General features: G+C 44.5%; 1 protein-coding gene across 2 annotated transcripts in view; it reads left to right on the forward strand.

Moving 5' to 3' along the window:
* Window positions 1-26746, forward strand: part of BANK1 (B cell scaffold protein with ankyrin repeats 1) — an 828100-nt gene that overhangs the window by 194861 nt on the left and 606493 nt on the right. For both annotated transcript variants that reach the window (XM_077277945.1, XM_077277934.1), the window contains exon 4: window positions 13023-13164. In XM_077277945.1, the coding sequence (XP_077134060.1) occupies window positions 13023-13164 (142 nt within the window). The remainder of the gene's footprint in view (window positions 1-13022; window positions 13165-26746) is intronic.

Genomic DNA, 26746 nt, shown 5'->3' on the forward strand with positions numbered 1-26746 from the left:
CATCTCGGCATGCTTAGCATGTCGATCTCCGCAAGGAGAAACTATACTTCTTGGATAATGGTCTGATGTCTATCACACAGCCAAACCAGATCTGCGCTTTGCAGTGATGAGGGGCAGTACCCCGAAAAACAGTGTCTGCAAATTGAAATTCTGGTTTGGCTATTATCCTAAGTCATGTGACAAGGCTTGTTAAAGGGTCAACATTGACTTGTAGGATTGCTACCTTCCAATAGGTGGTACTACAGTTCTAGCTCTCTTCCTCTCTGAAGAGACAATTTGCATAATTAGCATATTACCCAGAGGAGCATTGCGGCTTTAAGTCTCCTCATCTCGGCATGCTTAGCATGTCGATCTCTGCAAGGAGAAATTATACTTCTCTTTTTAAATCATAATGACAACCCAAAACATACAAATGACCCTGATCAAAAGTTTAAATACCCTGGACATTTTGGCCTGATAACATGCACAGAAGTTGGCACAAATGGGTTTGAATGGCTACTAAAGGTAATATCCTCACCTGTGACCTGTTTGCTTGTAATCAGTGTGCGTGCATAAAAGCTGAGTGAGTTTCTGGGATCCAGACAGACTCTTGCATCTTTCATCCAGCCACTGATGTTTCTGGATTGTGAATCATGGGGAAAGCAAGCCTCAAAACTTCTGGAACAAGGTAATTTGGAGTGATAAGACCAAAATTGAACTTTTTGGCCACAACCATAAATGTTACATTTGAAGAGAGGTCAACAAGGCCTATGATGAAAGGAACACCATCATTCCTACTGTAAAGCATGAAGGTGCATCTCTGATGTTTGGGGATGTGTGAGCTACAAAGGCACAGGAAACTTGGTCAAAGTTGAAGGAAAGATGAATGCAGCATGTTATCAGCAAATGCTGGAGGCAAATATTCACTCTTCAGCCAGGAAGCTGCACATGGGACATACTTGGACGTTCCACCATGACAACGATCCAAAACACAAGGCCAAGTCGATCTGTCATTGGCTACAGCAGAACAATATCATTGAGCCACTCTGGGGAGAACTCAAGTGTGCAGTTCATGCTAGACAGCCCAGGAATTTACAGGAACTGGAGGCTTTTTGCCAAGAAGAATGGGCAGCTTTACCATCTGAGAAAACAAAGAACCTCATCCACAACTACCACAAAAAACTTCAAGTTGTCATTGATGTTAGAGGGGACAATACACAGTATTAAGAAATGGGGTATGTAAACTTTTCATCAGGGTCATTTGGATGTTTTGGGTTGTCATTATGATTTACAGTGGGTACGGTAAGTATTCAGATCCCTTTAAATGTTTCACTCTTTGTTTCATTGCAGCTGTTTTGTAAATTCAAAAAAGTTATTTTTTTCCTCATTAATGTACACTCTGCACCCCATCTTGACTGAAAAAAAAAACACAGAAATGTAGTAATTTTTGCAAATTTATTAAAAAAACCTGAAATATCACATGGTCAAACGTATTCAGACCCTTTGCTCAGTATTGAGTAGAAGCACCCTTTTGAGCTAGTACAGCCATGAGTCTTCTTGTGAATGATGCAACAAATTTTCCACACCTGGATTTGGGGATCCTCTGCCATTCTTCCTTGGAGATCCTCATCCAGGATAACTCTGTACTTAGCTGCATTCATGTTTCCTTAAAGAAGTTGTCCACTACAATAATTTTTTTTTTCATAAATCTTGCTATTACGTGCCACTGAAAACATCCACTGTGTTTATTTTAGCATTATTACCTTTTATCATGCTGTAGCAGCACATCTTCAGTGCTGGATCCAGCTCTCATGGAGTTAATCGACAACTCCCTTTCTCCTGAGTTATTGCGCTCTAATATTACAAGTTCCATGATGCTTTGCACTGGCTACTAAGCACGAACCTACCTCACCCACTCCAAAACACACCCAAACCCCTCCCTCCTCTCCCTCCTCTCTCTTCAGAAAGATTTGTGATGTCATTTTTGTCCAACCTCTTCTTTTACATTTGTCCAACCCACACTCCATTACACACAGATAGATAGATAGATATAGATATATCTATATATCTATGTCTATTTCCATAGATATGTCCATATCCATGTTTCTAAACCCTTTCACCCCTGGAGCTTTTTTCGTTTATCGCTCCCCTTCTTTCCAGAGCCATAATTTTTCAGTCAATATGGCCATGTGAGGGCTTATCTTTTGTGGGACAAGTTCTACTTTTGAACAGCACCATTAGTTTTACCATGGCGTGTAACAGAAAATGTGAAAAAAATTCAAAGTGCGATGAAATTGCAAAAAAAGTGCAATCCCACACTTGTTTTTTGCTTGGCTTTTTTGCTAGGTTCACTAAATGCTAAGGCTGTGTGCACACGTTGCGGATTTGATTGCAGATCCGCAGGGTTTTTTGCTGCACAGATGTCATGATCTCTGCAGGCAGAGATCATAGCAAGCCTATAGAGGGACAAGCTCTCGGAAGATGGAACTATACTGACCATGAACTAAGCCTGCCGCGCAACTAGAAATAGCCAGGTAGCATTTCCTATTTATCGCTAGATGCCCAGCTCTGGCCTAAGACCTAAATAGCTAGCAGAGGGAAATATAAGACCTGGCTCACCTCTAGAGAAATATTCCAAAGAAGACAGTAGCCCCCCACATATAATGACGGTGAGTTCAGATGAAACAACAAACGCAGCAGGAAAATAGTCTTAGCAAATTTGAGGTCCGCTTACTAGATAGCAGAAGACAGATAGTATACTTTCATGGTCAGCAGAAAAACACTAACAAAACACCATCCAGAGATTACCTTAAACTCTGGCATTAACTCATAACGCCAGAGTAGCAATCCCTGATCAACGAGAGCTTTCCAGACACAGTAACAAAACTTCAGCTGTGAACTGGAACAAATAGGCAAAACAAAACATGGACAAAAGTCCAACTTATCTAGTAGTTGTCTAGAAGCAGGAACAAGCACTGAGAGGCATCAGATAACATTGTTGACCGGCAAGAACCACCAGAGAAATGAGCTTAAATAGCGACACCCACTACAGATGGAACCAGGTGAAACAGGAAAGAGGATGACAAGTCCAATTCCACAAGCGGCCACCGGGGGAGCCCAGAATCCAAATTCACAACAGTACCCCCCCCCTCAAGGAGGGGGCACCGAACCCTCACCAGATCCACCAGGGCGACCAGGATGAGCCCTATGGAAGGCACGAACAAGATCAGAAGCATGAACATCAGATGCATTGACCCAAGAATTATCCTCCTGGCCGTAACCCTTCCAGTTGACCAGATACTGGAGTCTCCGTCTGGAAACACGAGAGTCCAAAATTTTCTCCACAACGTACTCCAACTCACCCTCAACCAACACCGGAGCAGGAGGCTCAACTGAAGGTACAACAGGTACCTCATACCTGCGCAATAACGACCGATGAAAAACGTTATGAATGGAAAAGGACGCAGGGAGGTCCAAACGGAAAGAAACAGGATTAAGAATCTCCAATATTCTATAAGGGCCGATGAACCGAGGTTTAAACTTAGGAGAAGAGACCCTCATAGGGACAAAACGAGAAGACAACCACACCAAATCTCCAACACAAAGCCGAGAACCAACACGACGATGACGGTTGGCAAAACGCTGAGTCTTCTCCTGGGACAACTTCAAATTGTCCATAACCTGCCCCCAGATGTGATGCAATCTCTCCACCACCGCATCCACTCCAGGACAATCCGAGGATTCCACCTGACCGGAGGAAAATCGAGGGTGAAACCCCGAATTACAGAAAAACGGGGACACCAAGGTGGAAGAGCTGGCCCGATTATTGAGGGCGAACTCTGCCAATGGCAAAAAAGCAACCCAATCATCCTGGTCAGCAGAGACAAAACACCTCAGATATGTCTCCAGGGTCTGATTAGTCCGCTCGGTCTGGCCATTAGTCTGAGGGTGAAAAGCAGATGAAAAAGACAAATCTATGCCCATCCTAGCACAGAATGCCCGCCAAAATCTAGACACAAATTGGGTACCTCTGTCAGAAACAATATTCTCAGGAATACCGTGCAATCGGACAACATTCTGAAAAAACAGAGGAACCAACTCAGAAGAAGAAGGCAACTTGGGCAGAGGAACCAAATGGACCATTTTAGAGAAACGGTCACAGACCACCCAGATGACAGACATCTTCTGGGAAACAGGCAGATCTGAAATAAAATCCATCGAGATGTGTGTCCAAGGCCTCTTAGGAATAGGCAAGGGCAACAGCAGTCCGCTAGCCCGAGAACTACAAGACTTGGCCCGAGCACAAACGTCACATGACTGCACAAAGACTCGCACATCTAGTGACAGGGAAGGCCACCAGAAGGATCTTGCCACCAAATCCCTGGTACCAAAAATTCCGGGATGACCTGCCAATGCAGAAGAATGTACCTCAGAGATGACTCTGCTGGTCCAATCATCCGGAACAAACAGTCTATCAGGCGGACAACGATCCGGTCTATCCGCCTGAAACTCTTGCAAGGACCGCCGCAGATCAGGAGAAACGGCCGACAAAATTACTCCCTCCCTAAGGATACCTGTGGGTTCAGAATTACCAGGAGAGTCCGGGTCAAAACTCCTAGAAAGGGCATCTGCCTTAACATTCTTAGAACCCGGTAGGTATGACACCACAAAATTAAAGCGAGAAAAAAATAAAGACCAGCGCGCCTGTCTAGGATTCAGGCGTCTGGCAGTCTCAAGATAAATCAAATTTTTGTGGTCAGTCAATACCACCACCTGATGCCTAGCCCCCTCGAGCCAATGGCGCCACTCCTCAAACGCCCACTTCATGGCCAAAAGCTCCCGATTCCCAACATCATAATTCCGCTCTGCGGGCGAAAATTTGCGAGAAAAGAAGGCACAAGGCCTAATGACGGAGCAGTCGGAACCTTTCTGCGACAACACTGCCCCAGCTCCGATCTCCGAAGCGTCAACCTCAACCTGAAAAGGCAGATTCACATCAGGCTGACGCAACACAGGGGCAGAGGCAAAACGGTGCTTAAGCTCCTGAAAGGCCTCTACAGCATGAGGGGACCAATTAGCCACATCAGCGCCTTGTCTGGTCAAATCAGTCAGTGGTTTAACGACATCCGAAAAACCAGCAATAAATCGGCGGTAAAAGTTGGCAAAGCCCAAAAATCTCTGAAGACCCTTAAGAGAGGAGGGCTGGGTCCAGTCACAAATAGCTTGCACCTTGACGGGATCCATCTCAATGGAAGAGGGAGAAAAAATATACCCCAAAAAGGAAATTTTCTGGACCCCAAAAACGCACTTAGACCCCTTCACACATAAAGAATTAGACCGCAGAACCTGAAAAACTCTCCTGACCTGCTGGACATGAGAGTCCCAGTCATCAGAAAAAATCAGAATATCATCCAGATATATTATCATAAATTTATCCAGAAAATCGCGGAAAATATCATGCATAAAAGACTGGAAAACTGAAGGGGCATTAGAAAGACCAAAAGGCATGACCAAATACTCAAAGTGGCCCTCGGGCGTATTAAATGCGGTCTTCCACTCATCCCCCTGCCTGATCCGCACCAAATTATACGCCCCACGAAGATCAATTTTAGAGAACCACTTAGCACCCTCTATACGAGCAAACAAATCAGTAAGCAATGGCAATGGGTATTGATACTTAACAGTGATCTTATTCAGAAGCCGATAATCAATACATGGTCTCAAAGAGCCGTCTTTTTTTGAGACAAAGAAAAACCCAGCTCCCAAGGGAGAAGAAGATGGACGAATATGTCCCTTTTCCAAAGACTCCTTTATATATTCCCGCATAGCAGCATGTTCCGGCACAGACAGATTAAACAAACGACCCTTTGGATATTTACAACCCGGTATCAAATCTATGGCACAATCGCACTCACGGTGCGGAGGTAACGACCCAAGCTTGGGTTCGTCAAAGACGTCTTGATAATCAGAGAGGAACTCAGGGACTTCAGAGGGAATGGACGACGAAATAGAAACCAAAGGTAAGTCCCCATGAATACCCTTACATCCCCAGCTCAACACAGACATTGCTCTCCAGTCCAAGACTGGGTTGTGAGACTGCAACCATGGCAATCCCAGTACCAAATCGTCATGTAAATTATACAGCACCAGGAAACGAATAATCTCCTGGTGATCCGGATTGATACGCATGGTTACTTGTGTCCAGTATTGTGGTTTATTATTAGCCAATGGGGTGGAGTCAATCCCCTTCAGAGGAATAAGAGTCTCCAAAGGCTCTAAATCAAAACCACAACGATTGGCAAAGGACCAATCCATAAGACTCAGAGCGGCGCCAGAGTCAACATAGGCGTCCGTGGCAATGGATGACAAAGAGCAAATCAGGGTTACAGACAAAATAAACTTAGACTGAATGGTGCTAATGGAAACAGACTTATCAAGCTTCTTTGTACGCCTAGAGCATGCTGATATAACATGAGTAGAATCCCCACAATAGAAACACAATCCATTCTTCCGTCTAAAATTCTGTCGCTCGCTCTTGGACAGAATTCTATCACACTGCATACTTTCTGGCGTCTTTTCCATAGACACCGCCAGATGGTGCACCGGTTTGCGCTCCCGCAGACGCCTATCAATCTGAATAGCCATTGTCATGGACTCATTCAGACCTGCAGGCACAGGGAACCCCACCATAACATCCTTAACGGCATCAGAGAGACCTTCTCTGAAAGTTGCCGCCAAGGCGCACTCATTCCACTGAGTAAGCACAGACCATTTACGGAATTTTTGGCAGAAAACTTCAGCTTCGTCTTGCCCCTGAGATAGTGCCATCAAAGTTTTTTCTGCCTGAAGTTCCAAATGAGGTTCCTCATAAAGCAAGCCCAAGGCCAGAAAAAACGCATCCACATCGCGTAACGCAGGATCCCCTGCTGGCAATGAGAAGGCCCAATCTTGAGGGTCACCCCTGAGCAAGGAAATCACAATCCTAACCTGCTGAGCAGGGTCTCCAGCTGAACGAGACTTCAGGGACAAATAAAGCTTACAATTATTTCGGAAATTCTGGAAGCTAGCTCTATTCCCTGTGAAGAACTCCGGCAAAGGAATTCTCGGCTCAGATACCGGAGCATGTACCACAAAATCTTGTAAATTTTGTACTTTCGTGATGAGATTATTCAAACCCGCAGTTACACTCTGGAGATCCATTATTGTCAGGTGCACACAGAGCCATACAGAGATTAGGAGGAGAGAGAGAAAAAAGACTGCAGCAAGGCAGACTGGAGGAAAAAAAAAAAAAAAAAAAATTCCAGCAGACTTCTTATAACTCTCCTTTCTCAACCTGGGTCTTTAACACTTTATGGGCCGGTCAAACTGTCATGATCTCTGCAGGCAGAGATCATAGCAAGCCTATAGAGGGACAAGCTCTCGGAAGATGGAACTATACTGACCATGAACTAAGCCTGCCGCGCAACTAGAAATAGCCAGGTAGCATTTCCTATTTATCGCTAGATGCCCAGCTCTGGCCTAAGACCTAAATAGCTAGCAGAGGGAAATATAAGACCTGGCTCACCTCTAGAGAAATATTCCAAAGAAGACAGTAGCCCCCCACATATAATGACGGTGAGTTCAGATGAAACAACAAACGCAGCAGGAAAATAGTCTTAGCAAATTTGAGGTCCGCTTACTAGATAGCAGAAGACAGATAGTATACTTTCATGGTCAGCAGAAAAACACTAACAAAACACCATCCAGAGATTACCTTAAACTCTGGCATTAACTCATAACGCCAGAGTAGCAATCCCTGATCAACGAGAGCTTTCCAGACACAGTAACAAAACTTCAGCTGTGAACTGGAACAAATAGGCAAAACAAAACATGGACAAAAGTCCAACTTATCTAGTAGTTGTCTAGAAGCAGGAACAAGCACTGAGAGGCATCAGATAACATTGTTGACCGGCAAGAACCACCAGAGAAATGAGCTTAAATAGCGACACCCACTACAGATGGAACCAGGTGAAACAGGAAAGAGGATGACAAGTCCAATTCCACAAGCGGCCACCGGGGGAGCCCAGAATCCAAATTCACAACACACAGAATTGCATCAAATCCGCAGTGTAGTGTACAACCAATGTAAGTCTATGGGAGCCGCAGACTTGTTATGCACATGTTTCCGCAGTATGTCACTTCTTTTGTGCCGAACTGCAGCGTTTCTGCACCCTTAGGCCGGGATCACACACAGCGAGATACGGCCGAGTCTCGCAGGTTAAAACCAAGCTCTGGCACCAACACTCCAGAGCGGAGCAATACATGGAGCTGCACGCTCCGCTCCAGAGTGCCGGTGCCAGAGCTTGTTTTTAACCTGCGAGACTCGGCCGTATCTCGCTGTGTGTGATCCCGTATCTGCACCAAAAACTGCATCAAAAAGGCATCAAAACTGCACCAAATACTGCATCAAAACTACATGAATGCCGCACTAAAAACTGTATCAAAACTGCACCAAAAATGCATCAAAACCGCATCAAAACTGCACAAAAAACTGCAATAAAACCGCACCAAAAATTGCATCAAAACCGCACCAAAAACTGCATCAAAACTGCACGAAAGCCGCACTAAAAACTGTATCAAAACTGCACCAAAAATGCATCAAAACCGCATCAAAACTGCACAAAAAACTGCATTAAAGCCGCACCAAAAATTGCATCAAAACTGCACCAAAAACGCATCAAAACTGCATCAAATCTGCACCAAAAACTGCAGCAAAACCACAACAAAAATGCATCAAAACAGCAGTCTTATGACGCTTCCGCTGCCCCATTGTAAGGTCCGGGGAGGAGGGGGCGGAGATTCGGCCGCGCATGCACGGTCGAAAATGGCGGACACGATGTGCAAAAAAAAATACATGTAACTTTTTTTGTGCCGATGGTCCACCATAACACGACGCAACTGTCACACGACGGTTGCGATGTGTGGCACTGCATCGCAATGCGTCGCTAATGCAATTCTATGGAGAAAAAACAAGATGCATTTTTTCTCCAAAACGACGCATTGCGACGTGCGTCGAAAGACGCTAGTGTGAAAGCAGCCTTAGTGGTGAAAAAAATTCCAAACTTTGCTAAAAAGAAATAAAATAATTGCACCATTTTCCAATATGCATAGCGTCTATATTTTCTGAGATAGCGGGTTGGGTGAGGGCTAATTTTTTGCGCGCCGAGCTGACGTTTTTATTGATACCACTTTTGTGCAGATACGTTCTTTTGATCGACCGTTATTGCATTTTAATGCAATGTCGCGGCGACCAAAAAAACATAATTTTGGCTTTTGATTTTTTTTTCTCGCTACGCTGTTTTAAATTTCATTAAAATTTTTTTGTTGTATTGAAAACAGCTGACATGTTGCGGCTTTGAAGTGGGCTCACTGCCAAAGCCCACCTCAAAGCGGGGGACACTGCCAGCTGACGTACTATTCCGTCAGCTGGCAGAAAGGGGTTAATGAACAATGTTTCAGGTAAAAGAAACGAAAAAAAAAAATGGCGTGGGCTCCCGTGCAATTTTCTGCGCCAGAGGGGGAAAGCCGACGGCTGGGGCCAATATTTGTAGCCTGCTATGAATATCAGCCCGCAGCTGTCTGCGTAGCCTTTACTGGCTATTAAAATAGGGGGACCCCCCAAAAAATGACTTGGGGTCCCCCTATATTTTATAGCCAGAAAGGCTACGCAGACAGCTGCGGGCTGATATTCATAGCCTAGAGAGGGGCCATGGATATTGGCCCCCCTGGCTACAAATACCAGTCCGCAGCTGCCCCAGAAATGGCGCATCTGTAAGATGCACCAATTCCGGCACTTAGCCCCTCTCTTCCCACTCCCGAGTAGCGGTGGGATATGGGGTAATAAGGGGTTAATGTCACCTTGCTATTGTAAGGTGACATTAAGCCGGGTTAGTAATGGAGAGGCGTCAATAAGACACCAATCCATTATTAATCCTATAGTAGTGAAAGAGTTAAAAAAAAAGACACAGCCAGAAAAAAGTATTTTAATATTCTTCATTTAACCATACTTACCATACTTCAGTGCCTGCAAAAAAACATAAAATATTAAACCGTATACTCACTTCCGCTGTAGTCCAATTAATAACGAGTGTCCCACGAAGATCTCCCCTATAGAACAGTGACATCGGGTGATGTCACTGCTCTATAGGACCTTCAGTGACACACTGACAGGAGACAATGGCTCCTTCAGTGCATCACTGAGAGGTTACCTTAGGACAAAGTCTCACTTTATGGCAATTGCTGCCTGGGAAAATTTCTCACACAGCAATGCCAAAAGCGAGACTAGGGACTATTTTCTCACAGGGGCGTAGGAATACATTGTGAGGAATACATTGTGGAAGGATACCTTCCATCATTGTACTCCTGGAGCCCCTGGTGAGCGGTCGCATCGGCTGATGCTCCTGCTCTCCACTGGAGATCGTCGTGGGACACTCGTTTTAATTGGATTTCTGCGGATCAGGGAGTATAGTGTTTGTTTATTATTTTAATATTTTTTACAGGTGACACTGGCTTCGGTGAACAAAGTGACAAGTGATGGTGAGTATGTACTCTATGTTATATGTACTGTATGTCTATATGTATGTTGTATGTATGAACTGTATGCATGTACTGTATGTGGCATGTTATATGTCGCATGTTGCATGTTGTTGCATGTTGCATGGTGCATGTCATCACATGTCACATGCCACAAGTCGCATGTCATCGCATGTCGCATGTTGTCTCATGTTGCTGCATGTCACATGGTGCATGTCGTCACATGTAGCATGTCATCGCATGTTGCATGTCATCGCATGTTGCATGTTGTCGCATGGTGCATGTCATCGCATGTTGCATGTTGCATGTCATCGCATGTTGCATTGTGCATGTCACATGTCATTGCATGTCATCACATGTTGCATGTTGTCGCATGTCGTTGCATGTTGCATGTCGTTGCATGTCATCGCATGTTGCATGTCGTATGTTGCATGTTGCATGGTGCATGTCACATGTTGTCTATTGTCACATGTTGTTGTATGTCTGTATATGTGTGTATGTGTTTTTTGTTTTTGTTTTTACATTCAACACATTAACCGGATGATGGGACTACTACTGTCCCATCATTGGCTAATGTGTCATTCACTGTCACTGTAGCAGGCAGAGCCCGATGGGACTTGTAGTCCCATTGGACGATGCCTGCACACAGAGACACACACACCAATGACCCCCCCATACACACACATACACACATCCCAGCACCGGCACACAGACACCTGGCACCGGCACACAGACACCCGGCGCCTGCATAATACCCTGCATAGCCCGCAGCCCCCAGCACAGCCCTGCCTGCCCCCAGCACAACCCTGCAGCCCCCAGCCCCACTCACAGCCCACTCTTGATGAGTGACTGCTGACTGTGAGGCTGGGTAACGCCTGCTCATGATGTCACGTCAATTTCCAGAGTCTGGAAATTGACGTGACGTCGGTGGAAATAAGCGGCGGCTGCAGCCTGGGGGTCATGTGACCCAGACTCAGCTGCCAGCATAGCGCCGCTCACAGGCGAAAACGGCAATGGAAGGTATTTACACAATTCATCAGGGGCCCCGGGGGGATACATTGGGGGGTTAATTGAAAGTGGTGGACACCACCACCACCACCATGTTTCACTGTCGGGATTGTATTGTGATGGTGATGAGCAGTGCCTGGTTTTCTCCACACACACTGCTTAGAATTATCACCAAAAAGGTCTATCTTCGTCTCATCAGATCGGAATTCATCTTCATCTTCATGTGTTTTTTTGGCAAACTCTATGAGGACTTTCATATGTCTTGCACAGTGGAGAGGCGTCCTTCAGGCTGCTCTGCCATAAAGGCCTGACTGATGAAGGACTGCAGTGATAGTTGACTTTGTGGAAATTTCTCCCAAATTTCTCCCATCTCTCTGGAGCTCAGCCACAGTGATCTTGGGGTTCTTCTTTACCTCTCTCACCAAGGCTCTTCTCCCACGATTGCTCAGTTTGGCTGAACTGCCAGGTCTAGGAAGACTTCTGGTGGTCCCAAACTTCTTCCATTTAAGGATTATGGAGGCCACTTTGTTATTAGTAACCTTGAGTACTACAGAAATTATATTGCAATCTTGGCCAAATCTGCGCCTTGCCACAATTCTGTCTCTGCGCTCCTTAGGAACCTTGAGTACTGCAGAAATTCTGTTATAACCTTGGCCAGATCTGTGCCTTGCCACAATTCTGTCTCTGAGCTCCTTGTCCAGTTCCTTTGACCTCCTGATTCTTATTTGGTCTGACATGCACTGTGAGCTGTGAGGTCTTACATAGACAGGTGTGTGCCCTTCCAAATCACGTCCTGTCAGTTTAATTAAACACAGATGGACTCCAATGAAGGAGTAGAATCATCTCAAGGAGAATCACAAGGAAATCGACAGCATGTGACTTAAATATGAGTGTCTAAGCAAAGGGTCTGAATACTTATGACCATGTGATATTTCAGTTTTTCCTTTTTATTAAATTTGCAAAAAGTTTTACATTTATGTTTTTTTCAGTCAAGATGGGGTGCAAAGTGTACATTAATGTGAAAAAAAATTACCTTTTTTGAATTGACCAACTGGCTGCAATGAAACAAAGAGTGAAAAATTTAAAGGGGTCTGAATACTTTCCGTACCCACTGTAAAAGGGAAAACACAGTAGTTTGAAAAGAAATGGCTTTACCCAACCACTAACCATGAGTGGAGAAAAAGTTTTGGCGTTATTATCATTCATATTCTCTGAAAAAAGGCCAAGTAGAAAAAAGATATTAAACAAAAGTAATTTCCATATAACATCTGCAAACAGTTATCTAGCTAGAATCATTTAAGTGAAAAGATAATTATTAGCTGAGCTGCTAAACTAATAGGAATGAAATGTTAGCTTAATGATTGTTAAAGTGCGTACTTACATTGTTCTTTCAGAGTATTACATTTTTTTATGAATATATTATCATTTGCATTATAACTCATTATTTTACCTTCTTTATGCAGAATCTGGGTGAACTGTTTATTACTATGTCAAAGAAAATACCAAAGAACACAGAAGTGGAAATTGAATTTTGTACAGAAAAAATTATCATTAGAAAAAAGCCAAAACAGTGGAGTGAAGAAATTCTTTACCTGAATGCACCTGGCAAGTAGAGGTTTTTACACACATATATATATTATATATATAACTGTATATTGTTATTTCTTTATTTGATCTTAATTATTTTGATATTTCATATTGTGCACTTTTAAGCCAAATTGTTCAGAAAATGCTCATCAATTCCAAACGTGGCACATTTGGATTTGTGTTCTGTTTACAGAGAATTTGTCCTCGAAGTTAACAAAATTTGGTCATAGATAGGTAAATGATCACGTTTCCACTAATGCTTTTGTTTTTACTTTGTCTAGGATAGTGGTGCTGTATGATGAGCATGGGGGGTATATTTTATGAGGGGAGGGGTCTAGGTCAGAAAAAAACAGTGTTTTTTTCCTTTTTTTCTTTTTAACTTAAAGTGTGTACATTCCGACAACCAATCAGGGCGCAGAAACCATCCACAATGTCATGACACTTTTGCTTCTATGATTGGCTGCCGAAGTCACATGTCCCTCTCCATATAAGAAATGGACAACTTGTTTTGTTGGCATCATTTTCTCAATGTAACAGCACAGCGAGTCCACTCCTGCTGCAAGTGAACTTGTCATGTAGTTGGATAGGATCCTGTCCTGTGTGAAATCGATCCAGCATCTAACTAGATTGTGCTGAAGCTGTGCTGCAGTCAGGAGACCCCATTTGTTAATACAAATCATTTGGGCTGAAACTGTGTTGCAGTTAATAATCAGGAGGCCCTATTTGATAGTCAAAATTGTTAGGCTCTGTTGCAGTCAGAATACACCATTCAATAATCCAATTAATTTGGTCTAAAACTGTGTTGCTGTCAGGAATCAGGAGGCCCCATTTGTTAATCTAAACGTTAGGTCTAAGAGTGTTGTTCAGGCACACTATCTAAGAAAATAAATACTGATTGTTCATTTAGTGACAGGTGACTGACAGGCCTGGGCCTAAGGTTGTGAAACAGCAGGTTAAAAGAGGGGAAGGGTACATTGTTGTGAATTCCGTTCTGGAGCTCCCTCCTGTGGTTGCTAATGGTATTTTTGTGAGTTCTGCCCTTGGGCTCCCTCTGGTGGTTTCGAGTGGAACTGCTGCTCTTTTAGGTGGCTGTAGCAGCTGCCTTCACTAATCGCCTTGCCTGGGTTTGTTATTTAAACCTGCTCTGGGCTTTAGTTCATGCCAGCTGTCAATGTTCTTGGTTGGATTTGGTTCTCTCCTTGGATTTCTCATATGGCCTGTACTTGTCAGCAAAAGATAAGTTTTTGCTAGTCCTTGTTTGTCCATTTGTTTTGGACTTTATTGCTCTGCAAATATGTCTCTTTTTGTCCAGCTTGTCACTATGTCATATTCAGGCTAGCTGGAAGCTCTGGGAAAGCAGATTTGCCCCTCCACACCGTGAGTCAGTGTGGAGTTCATTTTTGTAAACTCTGCGTGGATTTTGTAGTTTTTAATACTGACCGCACAGTATCCTTTTCTCTCTGTCTATCAAGTTTAGTATTGGCCTCCTTTGCTGAAACCTGATTTCATTTCTGTGTACGTCATTTCCCTCTCCACTCACAGTCAATATTTGTAGGGGGCTATCTTTCCTTTTGGGGTTTTCTCTGAGGCAAGATAGCTTTCTATTTCCTTCTTTAGGGGTAGTTAGTTCTTAGGCTGTGAAGAGGTGTCTAGGGAGAGTCAGGAACATCCCACGGCTATTACTAGTGTTGTTGTTAGGATTAGGGACTGCGGTCAGTAGAGATATCACCTTCTCAGAGCTCGTCCCATGTTGTGTTTTAGCCACCAGGTCATATCAGTGCGGCCTCTTAACCACCAGGTCATAACAGTACAGCTGGCCCACAATGTGTTAAATGCATCTCAAAAGAGGGAAAAGAAAATTCTGAGTCATTTTTTTTTCCTTTGTAGCTTGTTTTGTCTTTTTTTTCCCCTTAATCTCTGGGTGGTTCAGGATTTTGGTGCTGATATGGAGGTTCAGGGTCTGTCCTTGCGCGTGGATCAACTCGCTGCAAGGGTACAGAGTATCCAAGATTATGTTGTCCAGACTCCGGTATTAGAGTCTAGAATTCCTATTCCTGATTTATTTTCTGGGGATAGATCGAAATTTTTGAACTTTAACAATAATTGCAGATTGTTTTTTGCTCTGAGACCCCGTTCCTCTGGTGACCCTATTCAGCAGGTGAAGATTGTTATTTCCTTGCTGCGTGGCGACCCGCAGGACTGGGCATTCTCCCTTGAGCCAGGAAATCCTGCATTGCTCAATATTGACGCATTTTTTCAAGCGCTCGGATTGCTGTATGACGAGCCTAATTCTGTGGATCAGGCAGAAAAAACTTTGCTGGCTCTGTGTCAGGGTCAGGAAGCAGCAGAAGTATACTGCCAGAAATTTAGAAAGTGGTCTGTGCTCACAAAATGGAATGAGTATGCCCTGGCAGCGATTTTCAGAAAGGGTCTTTCTGAAGCCCTTAAAGATGTTATGGTGGGGCTTCCCACGCCTGCTGGTCTGAATGAGTCAATGTCTTTGGCCATTCAGATTGATCGGCGCCTGCGTGAGCGCAAGGTGGTGCACCATATGGCAGTGTCCTCTGAGCAGAGTCCTGAGCCTATGCAATGTGATAGGATTTTGACTAGAGCAGAAAGGCAGAAATTCAGACGTCAGAATGGCCTGTGTTTTTACTGTGGTGATTCTGCTCATGCTATTTCTGATTGCCCTAAGCGTACTAAGAGGGTCCCTAGGTCTGTTACCATTAGTACTGTACAGCCTAAATTTCTCTTGTCTGTTACCCTGATTTGCTCATTGTCATCCTTTTCTGTTATGGCATTTGTGGATTCTGGCGCTGCCCTGAACTTAATGGACTTAGAATTTGCCAAGCGCTGTTGTTTTTCCTTGGAGCCTTTGCAGAGTCCTATTCCCTTAAGGGGGATTGATGCTACGCCATTGGCCAAGAATAAACCTCAGTACTGGACACAGTTAACCATGTACATGGCTCCAGCACATCAGGAAAATATTCCCTTTTTGGTGTTGCATAATTTGCATGATGTTGTTGTGCTGGGTTTTCCATGGTTACAGGTACATAATCCAGTGCTGGATTGGCGATCTATGTCTGTAACTGGTTGGGGTTGTCAGGGGATACATAGTGATATTCCTTTGATGTCCATTTCCTCGTCCCCTTCTTCTGAAGTTCCTGAGTTTTTGTCGGATTTCCAGGATATATTTGATGACCCCAAGTCCAGTTCCCTGCCTCCTCATAGGGACTGCGATTGTGCCATTAATTTGATTCCTGGCAGTAAGTTCCCTAAGGGCCGACTTTTCAATCTGTCTGTGCCAGAGCATGCCGCTATGCGGAGTTATGTAAAGGAATCCTTGGAGAAGGGGCATATTTGCCCGTCTTCGTCACCGCTGGGAGCGGGATTTTTTTTTGTTGCCAAGAAGGATGGCTCCTTGAGACCCTGTATAGATTATCGCCTTCTCAATAAGATCACGGTCAAATTCCAGTACCCTTTACCTTTACTTTCTGATTTGTTTGCTCGGATTAAGGGTGCCAGTTGGTTTACTAAAATCGACGTTCGAGGGGCGTATAATCTCGTGCGTATTAAACAAGGTGATAAATGGAAAACAGCATTTAATACACCCGAAGGCCACTTTGAATATCTTGTGATGCCATTCGGGCTCTCTAATGCTCCATCGGTATTTCAGTCCTTTATGCATGATATCTTCCGGAATTATCTGGATAAATTCATGATTGTGTATTTGGATGATATTTTGGTGTTTTCCGATGATTGGGAGTCTCATGTGAAGCAGGTTAGGATGGTATTTCAGGTCCTTCGTGCTAATGCGTTGTTTGTGAAGGGGTCTAAGTGCCTCTTTGGAGTTCAGAAGGTTTCTTTTTTGGGTTTCATTTTTTCTCCCTCGGCTATTGAAATGGACCCTGTTAAAGTCCAGGCCATTCATGATTGGACTCAACCCACATCTGTAAAGAGCCTTCAGAAATTTTTGGGCTTTGCTAATTTTTATCGCCTCTTTATTGCTAATTTTTCTAGTGTGGTGAAGCCTCTGACCGATTTAACGAGGAAGGGCGCTGATGTGATGAATTGGTCCTCTGCGGCTGTTGAGGCCTTTCAGGAGCTTAAACGTCGTTTTACTTCTGCCCCTGTGTTGCGTCAGCCAGATGTTTCTCTCCCTTTTCAGGTTGAGGTTGATGCTTCTGAGATTGGGGCAGGGGCCGTTTTGTCTCAGAGAAATTCTGATGGCTCTTTGATGAAACCATGTGCTTTCTTCTCCAGAAAGTTTTCGCCTGCTGAGCGTAATTATGATGTCGGCAATCGGGAGTTGTTGGCTATGAAGTGGGCATTTGAGGAGTGGCGACATTGGCTTGAGGGAGCCAAGCATCGTGTGGTGGTCTTGACTGATCATAAGAATCTGATTTACCTCGAGTCTGCTAAGCGGTTGAATCCTAGACAAGCTCGGTGGTCTCTGTTTTTCTCCCGTTTTGATTTTGTGGTCTCGTATATTCCGGGATCTAAGAATGTAAAGGCTGATGCCCTTTCTAGGAGTTTTTTGCCTGATTCTCCAGGAGTTCTTGAGCCGGCTGGGATCCTCAAGGAGGGGGTGATTCTTTCTGCCATCTTTCCTGATTTGCGGCGGGTACTTCAGGAGTTTCAGGCTGATAAACCTGACCGCTGTCCAGTGGGGAAACTGTTTGTTCCTGATAGATGGACTAGCAGGGTAATTTCTGAGGTTCATTGTTCGGTGTTGGCTGGTCACCCTGGGATTTTCGGTACCAGAGATTTGGTGGCTAGGTCCTTTTGCTGGCCTTCCTTGTCGCGGGATGTGCATTCGTTTGTGCAGTCCTGTGGGACCTGTGCTAGGGCTAAGCCTTGCTGTTCCCGTGCCAGTGGGTTGCTTTTGCCTTTGCCTATTCCTGAGAGGCCCTGGACGCATATTTCCATGGATTTTATTTCTGATCTTCCTGTTTCTCAGAAGATGTCTGTCATCTGGGTGGTTTGTGATCAGTTTTCTAAGATGGTCCATTTGGTATCGTTGCCTAAGTTGCCTTCCTCCTCTGATTTGGTTCCATTATTTTTTCAGCATGTGGTTCGTTTGCATGGTATTCCAGAGAATATTGTGTCTGACAGAGGTTCCCAGTTCGTTTCTAGGTTTTGGCGGTCCTTTTGTGCTAGAATGGGCATTGAGTTGTCTTTTTCTTCGGCATTTCATCCTCAGACAAATGGCCAAACGGAGCGAACCAATCAGACCTTGGAAACCTATTTGAGATGCTTCGTGTCTGCTGATCAGGATGATTGGGTGACCTTTTTACCGTTGGCCGAGTTTGCCCTTAATAATCGGGCTAGTTCGGCTACCTTGGTTTCGCCTTTCTTTTGTAACTTTGGTTTTCATCCTCGTTTTTCTTCGGGGCAGCTTGAGCCTTCTGACTGTTCTGGTGTGGATTCTGTGGTGGACAGGTTGCAGCAAATTTGGACTCATGTGGTGGACAATTTGACGTTGTCTCAGGAAAAGGCTCAACGTTTTGCTAACCGTCGTCAGTGTGTTGGTCCCCGGCTTCGTGTTTGGGATTTGGTCTGGTTGTCCTCTCGTCATGTTCCTATGAAGGTTTCTTCCCCTAAGTTCAAGCCTCACTTTATTGGGCCTTATAAGATTTCTGAAATTATCAATCCGGTGTCTTTTCGTTTGGCCCTTCCAGCTTCTTTTTCCATTCATAATGTGTTCCATAGATCCTTGTTGCGGAGATATGTGGTACCTATGGTTCCCTCCGTTGATCCTCCTGCTCCGGTGTTGGTTGAGGGGGAATTGGAATATGTGGTGGAGAAGATTTTGGATTCTCATTTTTCGAGGCGGAAGCTTCAGTATCTGGTCAAGTGGAAGGGTTATGGCCAGGAGGATAATTCTAGGGTTGTTGCCTCCGATGTTCATGCTGCCGATTTGGTTCGTGCTTTCCATTTGGCTCATCCTGATCGGCCTGGGAGCTCTGGTGAGGGTTCGGTGACCCCTCCTCAAGGGGGGGTACTGTTGTGAATTCCGTTCTGGAGCTCACTCCTGTGGTTGCTAATGGTATTTTTGTGAGTTCTGCCCTTGGGCTCCCTCTGGTGGTTTCGAGTGGAACTGCTGCTCTTTTAGGTGGCTGTAGCAGCTGCCTTCACTAATCGCCTTGCCTGGGTTTGTTATTTAAACCTGCTCTGGGCTTTAGTTCATGCCAGCTGTCAATGTTCTTGGTTGGATTTGGTTCTCTCCTTGGATTTCTCATATGGCCTGTACTTGTCAGCAAAAGATAAGTTTTTGCTAGTCCTTGTTTGTCCATTTGTTTTGGACTTTATTGCTCTGCAAATATGTCTCTTTTTGTCCAGCTTGTCACTATGTCATATTCAGGCTAGCTGGAAGCTCTGGGAAAGGAGATTTGCCCCTCCACACCGTGAGTCGGTGTGGAGTTCATTTTTGTAAACTCTGCGTGGATTTTGTAGTTTTTAATACTGACCGCTCAGTATCCTTTTCTCTCTGTCTATCAAGTTTAGTATTGGCCTCCTTTGCTGAAACCTGATTTCATTTCTGTGTACGTCATTTCCCTCTCCACTCACAGTCAATATTTGTGGGGGGCTATCTTTCCTTTTGGGGTTTTCTCTGAGGCAAGATAGCTTTCTATTTCCTTCTTTAGGGGTAGTTAGTTCTTAGGCTGTGAAGAGGTGTCTAGGGAGAGTCAGGAACATCCCACGGCTATTACTAGTGTTGTTGTTAGGATTAGGGACTGCGGTCAGTAGAGATACCACCTTCTCAGAGCTCGTCCCATGTTGCGTTTTAGCCACCAGGTCATATCAGTGCGGCCTCTTAACCACCAGGTCATAACAGCACATCCAACATGAGTGTGGAAAAAGCAAGGTTGTGGTGGAAAGGGGAATAAGCGTGGTGTTTGACGTGTATGTGGGTTAGATGTTATTGTTAATAAAAACTTAACTGAACAAACTCTGTCTTGTCCTATCCAAACACCACTGACAACATCTGCTACAGGATGGGCTACTCCACTCCCTTTCTTTGGTAGCCACAGAGCGGTACGCCTTGTAGATGATGGTCAGAAAGAGCATGTACTCCAGTGGATGGCAAGTGCTCCATCAAATTGCTTCTCCTCCTTTTCCTCCACCTTAACATCACACACAGTACTATCCTCAAAAGTGGCATCCCAATCACCCTTGCTTTCCCCCGTGTCACAAATTTCCAACCGCCCAACTGACTGTGGTGAACCACAGATGGGCCAGTCTGGAGAGCAGTTCACACATTCTGTTCCATTGGCATCAGAGGTCTGCTGTCACCTGAAAAATCTATATCTACCAGGGTGCATTTCACCCAATATATATGGACGAGCAAACATGGGCAGGGGTGTTACAGGTGGTGGCTGTGGGGGCAGGCAGTCAAAATGCTACTCCACAAGTCTTGGAATCCACAAGGCTTGAGGGATTAACCTCTTTATCTATCACTTCCTCCACTGCTTCTGTCTCCTCCACCTTCTCTAGGTCCTCCACCTGCGCCCTCAACCTCTCACTTAATGAGACACGCGTTCCAACAGTGCAGAGAGAGTATCCCTCCTATCTCAGTATTGCTGGGCAGTTGCTACTGTGATTCACCATGTCATATCTTTCCTCGTTATTTAGTGGCAGTGAAATTCCACAGTCTGCATAGCTCATGCACATTTAAAAAAATATATTATTTTTCTGTTGCTAAACGTGTTACAGACTGCCGTATCCCACGCTGTAATTTTGTGGTGATGAAATTGTTGTGTGTACAGAGCTTTTGCACATAAAAATCCAAAATTTTGTTTTGAAATTGTTTGGAGCATATCTTCTAGGTTATACTTGCGTCACCCACACTAAAAAAAATGTGTTCAGTTACTAACTTTGTAGAGTAGGTCTCATCTCACTCTGAAATTGTTTGTAGCGTCTAGTCAGTCAATGTTATACAGGTCTCATTCACAGGCCCAAATATATTACTTGTGTTACTAATGTCATTCAGTAGGGGACATCTCACTTTCAAATTGTTTGTAGCATCTAGTCAATGTTATACAGGCCTCTTCCACAGGCCCCCCAAAATTTTTCTGTTACTAATGTCATACAGTAGGGCAGAGGTGTCAAACTGCATTTCTCGAGGGCCGCCAACAGGTCATGTTTTCAGGATTTCCTTAGCATTCCACAAGGTGCTGGAATCATTCTGTGCAGGTGATTAAATTATCACCTGTGCAATACAAGGAAATCCTGAAAACATGACCTATTGGCGGCCCTCGAGGAATGCAGTTTGACACCTCTGCAGTAGGGGATATCTCATTTTCAAATTGTTTGTAGCACCTAGTCTATTTTATATAGTCGTCATTAAAAAAAAAAATTCAGTCAGTCAATGTTATACAGGCCTCATCCACAGGCCCAAATACCATATATACTCGAGTATAAACCGACCTGAGTATAAGCCGGCCCACCTAATTTTGCCACAACAAACTGGGGAAACTTAATGACTCGAGTATAAGCCTAGGGTGGCAAATGCAGCAGCTACCGTTAAATTTCAAAAGTAAAAATAGATGCCAATAAAAGTAAAATTAATTGAGACATCAGTAGGGGAAGTATTTTTGAATATCCATATTGAATCAGTAGCCCCATATAATGCTCCATACAGTTCATGATGGGCCCCATAAGATGCTCCATACAAAATACGTCCCATATAATGCTCCATACAGTTTATGATGGGCCCCATAAGATGCTCCATATTAAAATATGCCCCATATAATCCTGCATAAAGGTTAATAATGGCCCCATAAGATGCTCCACAGACACATTTTCCCAATATAATGCTGCACAAATGTTGATTATGGCCCCATAAGATGCTCCGTAGAGATATTTACCCCATATAGTGCTGCACAAATATTATGGCCCCATAAGATGCTCCATAAAGATATTTGCCCCATATAGTGCTGCACAAACGTTAATTATGACCCCATAAGATGCTCCATAAAGATATTTGCCTCATATAATCCTGCACAACGTTGATTATGGCCCCATAAGATGCTCCATACAGACTCTAGCCCTATTTGTTGTGATAAAAAAAAAATCACATACTCACCTCTCGTTGCTCAGGCCCCCTGTACTTTAAATATTCACCTTTCCTCTTTCTGGCCACTGCTCCGTTTTCAGCATCTTCTACACTGACGTTCAGGCAGAGGGCGCGCACTAACCACGTCACCGCGCCTTCTGACCTGAGCGTCACTGCAGAATATGCTGAAGACGGAGCAGCGGCTGGAACGAGGAGAGGTGAATATCGCGCAGCGCTCCCCCTCCCCATTATACTCACCTGCTCCTGGTGTGGTGCAGTCCCTGGTTCCCCAGTGCTGCAGCTTCTTCCTGTATTGAGCGGTCACATGGTACCACTCATTACAGTAATGAATATGCGGCTCCACCCCTATGGGAGGTGGAGCCGCATATTCATTACTGTAATGAGCGGTACTATGTGACCGCTCAGTACAGGAAGAAGCTGAGGTGCCGGGAGAACCAGGGACCTGCAGGGACCGTGCCAGGAGCAGGTGAGTATTATTAGACAGCCCCCACTCCCCACTTCCCTGCCAACCCCTGGGTATGACTCGAGTATAAACCGAGAGGGGGACTTTCAGCAACAAAAAAATGGGCTGAAAATCTCGGCTTATACTCGAGTATATATACGGTATATTTCTTGTGTTACTAATGTCACTCAGTAGGGGGCATCTCACTTTCAAATTGTTTGCTGCATCTAGTCAATGTTATAGAGGCTTGTTCCAAAGGCCCAATAAAATTCTTCTGTTACTAATGTTCTACAGTAGGGGAGATCTCACTTTGAAATTGTTTGTAGTACCAAGTCTATGTTATACAGGTCTCATCCCCAGGCCCAAAAATATTTCTTGTGTTACTAACATCATACAGTAGGGGAGATCTAGTTTTAAGATTGTTTGGAGCATATCTTCTTTGTCATAAATGCTTCATCCACATTCAAACAATTCTTTCTTCTGTGACTAAAGCGATTCAGCATGCCATATTTTACCTTGTCATGTACTGCCGCTGAAATTCAGCTGTTTGCATAGCTGGTGCAGAGTTTAAAATCCCATTGCGCTATACATCGCAGACACGCAGAGATGTAGCTACAATGAGCAGTGCATCCTCAGCCACAACTGTGACTGTGACCAGCAGTGTTTGCCGGTCTGCAGCTGGCAAAGGTTGCCTAGCCTTTTTTGACACGGGAAAGGATGAGCCAACTCGCGTAATCTGCCAACTTTGCAAATAAAAGCTGAGTAGAGGGAAAAAGAGCAATCATTTGAGTAATGCATGTATGAACCTTCACATGAGCAATCAAAATGCGTTACTGTGAGAATCCCGCTGCGCTAAAATGTTTTCCAGTGGAACTCAACAAACATCAGCCACTTCATCAATTGCATCTGCTGCTTATCTGCTATCCTTCTCTGTTACCGTGCCAAATATTGTGATGCAGGTCTACGACCGGAGAACCTCGTATCCTTTACCAGCTCCAGTCACGCTGACTGAGAGCCCACTGTCAGCTGTAATGGTAGCGGACATGCCTGCTGTTTTTGACAGAGAGTGAGCACACCACAATTTTCTCAATCCACCATAACATCTCCACCTGCACCTCCCTCATGGTCCACCAATTTGTCTAGTTCATCATACTCCATCCTCGCTCAGCACTGCAGCCAGCCCATGGTCCCACAGTTGTGGTCACATAAAATATTGTTTCCTCCTATACATTACAAAGCTAAGAGGTTGAATTCCACCATCTCCAATCTGTTGGCCAAGGAAATGCTACCTTTCCACCCAGTAGATACAGATGGTTTCCGAAAGATTATGGCCTTTGCAGTCCCCCAGTACCATATGCCCAGTCTCCATTACTTTTCTAAGAAAGCTGTTCCTGCGCTACACCATCATGTTGCAGACAACATCACCCATTCCTTGACTAAACCTATGTCTGCCAGGGTGCTTTTCACCAGAGACACTTAGACAAGTAAGCATGGCCAAGGACATTACATCTAGCTGACTGGGCACTGGGTATCTCTGGTGGCTGTGGGGGCAGGCTGGCTGTCAGCGCTCCTGTCTTAGCATTAGACACTGCAGACTCTCACACAGCGCACTGCCATACAGATCTGTTCTATACAGATGACTGATGAATGTCAGGTATTGACCAAAATGTCTCATTTATTTCTGGAATTTCTTCACTCAATAAATAAGTTCTTGAACACACCTATACGAGTGCCAAGTATTTCTACATCACATGCCAGTTGCTGATATGCGATGTGCCAACACCATGGAATTCCACTCTGCATATGTTACAGCAACTGTGGCAGCAGCAACAAGCCCTGACGCAGTATGGTATGTCATATAGCCTGGGCCAATGCAGTATGGACGTGGAGCATATCATGTTTACGGAGTGGGCACAGACTAAGGACCTCTGCAACCTTCTGCACAGTTTCAAAATGGCTACTGAGATGGTTACCGCCATCATCAGCATCACTATTCCAGTCATCTATATGCTGGAGCAGACTTTGAATAGCCTGTGGGAGGAGGTGTTGGTCCCATAGGAAGAGGAGGAAGCAGAGGAGGAGATGCGAAAGGGATAACACTGTCTCAAACTTCCAAACTGTTGTCACACAGTCGGGTGCCAAGGGAGGGTAGATTACTGTGATCAATGTGGGCTGGTGATAATAGACATACTGTCAGTGAAGGTACAAGGTCTGAGGAACAAATGGAGGAGGAAGAGGTGATGGGCAAGCAATTGTCAGGAGATGAAGAGGATAATCATGCCCTCTCTGTTATTTGTGGTTGGCGGGAGGGGACGGAGGAAACAAGCATCAATGCTAACCAGCCACCAACACAGCATGGGCTTGGACCGCATGGAAGAGCCCGACATATGAGTGCCTTCTTGCTGCACTATCTGCAACATGATCCTCGTATATCTATGATTCGAAGTAGTGCTGACTACTGGGTTGCCACTCTGTTAGAGCCATGTTATAAGACCAAATATTGCCAAGTACTTCCCGCCCTGCAAAGGGCCCCGCGAATGCTGGGGTATCAAAACACGATTTAACACAACCTTAAGAGAGGTTTTCCCCAAGACAGCAATTTGTCAATGCTAAAACATTAGCAGCAGCTGCTGTAGTGGAAGAAGCAATTTCTGTGAGTCCTTTGACACTTTTTTTAGACCAGCTCATGCACCAGCACAACAGAGTCCAAGTCTTACATGTGGTGATCGAATGGAGAGGATGGTGAAGGAGTATCTAGAACTGAATATCTATACCATCTAGGAGGGTTTGGACCCTTTCACATTTTGGTCTTCAAAAATGGAGAAGTGCCTGAGCTTGCCTCTCACACTTTGGAGGTCTCATCATGACCGGTAGCCAGCGTTCTCTCAGAACTTTTCCTCGATACTGCTGGTGGTGTCCTGATGGATAAGCACAGCAAGCGGTCCCCTGAAAGTGTAGACCACCTAACTTTCATCAAGATGAACAAATCATGGATCTCCAAGTACTTTTGCACCCCAATCGTAGACTGTACAGACTAGGCAATGTTGCATTTTTTAGTGGGCTGCATTAATCTTGCGTAATTGCACTCTGTGATATCTTTAATGTGGCTTCTGTGCCTGCTGTTGCTGTTGCATATCTTAACACAAATTTGTGGAAATGTGAACAGTCATGGTTGATCTCAATCTGCTAGGATGGCCGTAGTGGAAGATGTGTCAATCCCTATTATACTATCGTGAAATTTATGCCACTTCAGTGGTATCAGGCCCTCATTTTTTGAAATTTGAAGACTACTGATTGGGTCTACATCTGCTTGGTAGGCTGTAGTGGAAGATGTGTTGGTCCCTATGATACTATGCCCTAATTTTTGGAAATGTGAAGAATCCTGGTTGGATTCTATGTAATGGAGTGGCTGTAGTGGAAGAGATGTCTATCCCTATTATACAATTTCTACTCTTGTGAAATTGATGCCACTTTGTTGGTGTCTGCCAAAAAATTTTAAATGTGGAGAGTCCTGATTGGGTCTCTCCATCTGCTGGGTTAGCTGTAGCGAAAGAGATATTGTTCTGCATTATTCTGTTTCTACTGTGGTGAAATTGATGCCACGTCTGTGGTTTCAGGCCCTAATTTTTGGAAAGGTGAACACTCCTGGTTGGGTATCCATGGGATGGGTTGGCTGTAGTGGAAGAGATGTCAATTCCTATTATACTCTTTTGAAATTGTTGCCACTTTGGTGGTGTCTGACAATATTTTTTGGAAATGTGGAGAGTCCTGGTTCAGTCTCCTTCATGCGTGTTGCCTTGACAGTAGGCCTGTGAGACCGTCAGGCCTTCACACCCTTGGAGTCAACTACCCGTGTTACTATTGTTAGATTTTTCTGACAATAGTAGACTAGGAAACTGATATTTGTGCCACCTGAGTGTTGCTGAGCATGAAAGCAGGTAGAGGTGTTGCATGTGGGATCAGGGCTCCAAGCACAGCAGGACTACACCAATCCATCACTCACCTTGTCTTACTTTGATGTTCAATTCAAAGCTGTAAATGCTGGTGCAGACCCCAATACCTCATGCATGGCTGATTGC

The sequence above is a fragment of the Ranitomeya variabilis genome, chromosome 1 (assembly GCF_051348905.1).
Source record: "Ranitomeya variabilis isolate aRanVar5 chromosome 1, aRanVar5.hap1, whole genome shotgun sequence".
In the NCBI taxonomy this organism is placed as follows: domain Eukaryota; kingdom Metazoa; phylum Chordata; class Amphibia; order Anura; family Dendrobatidae; genus Ranitomeya; species Ranitomeya variabilis.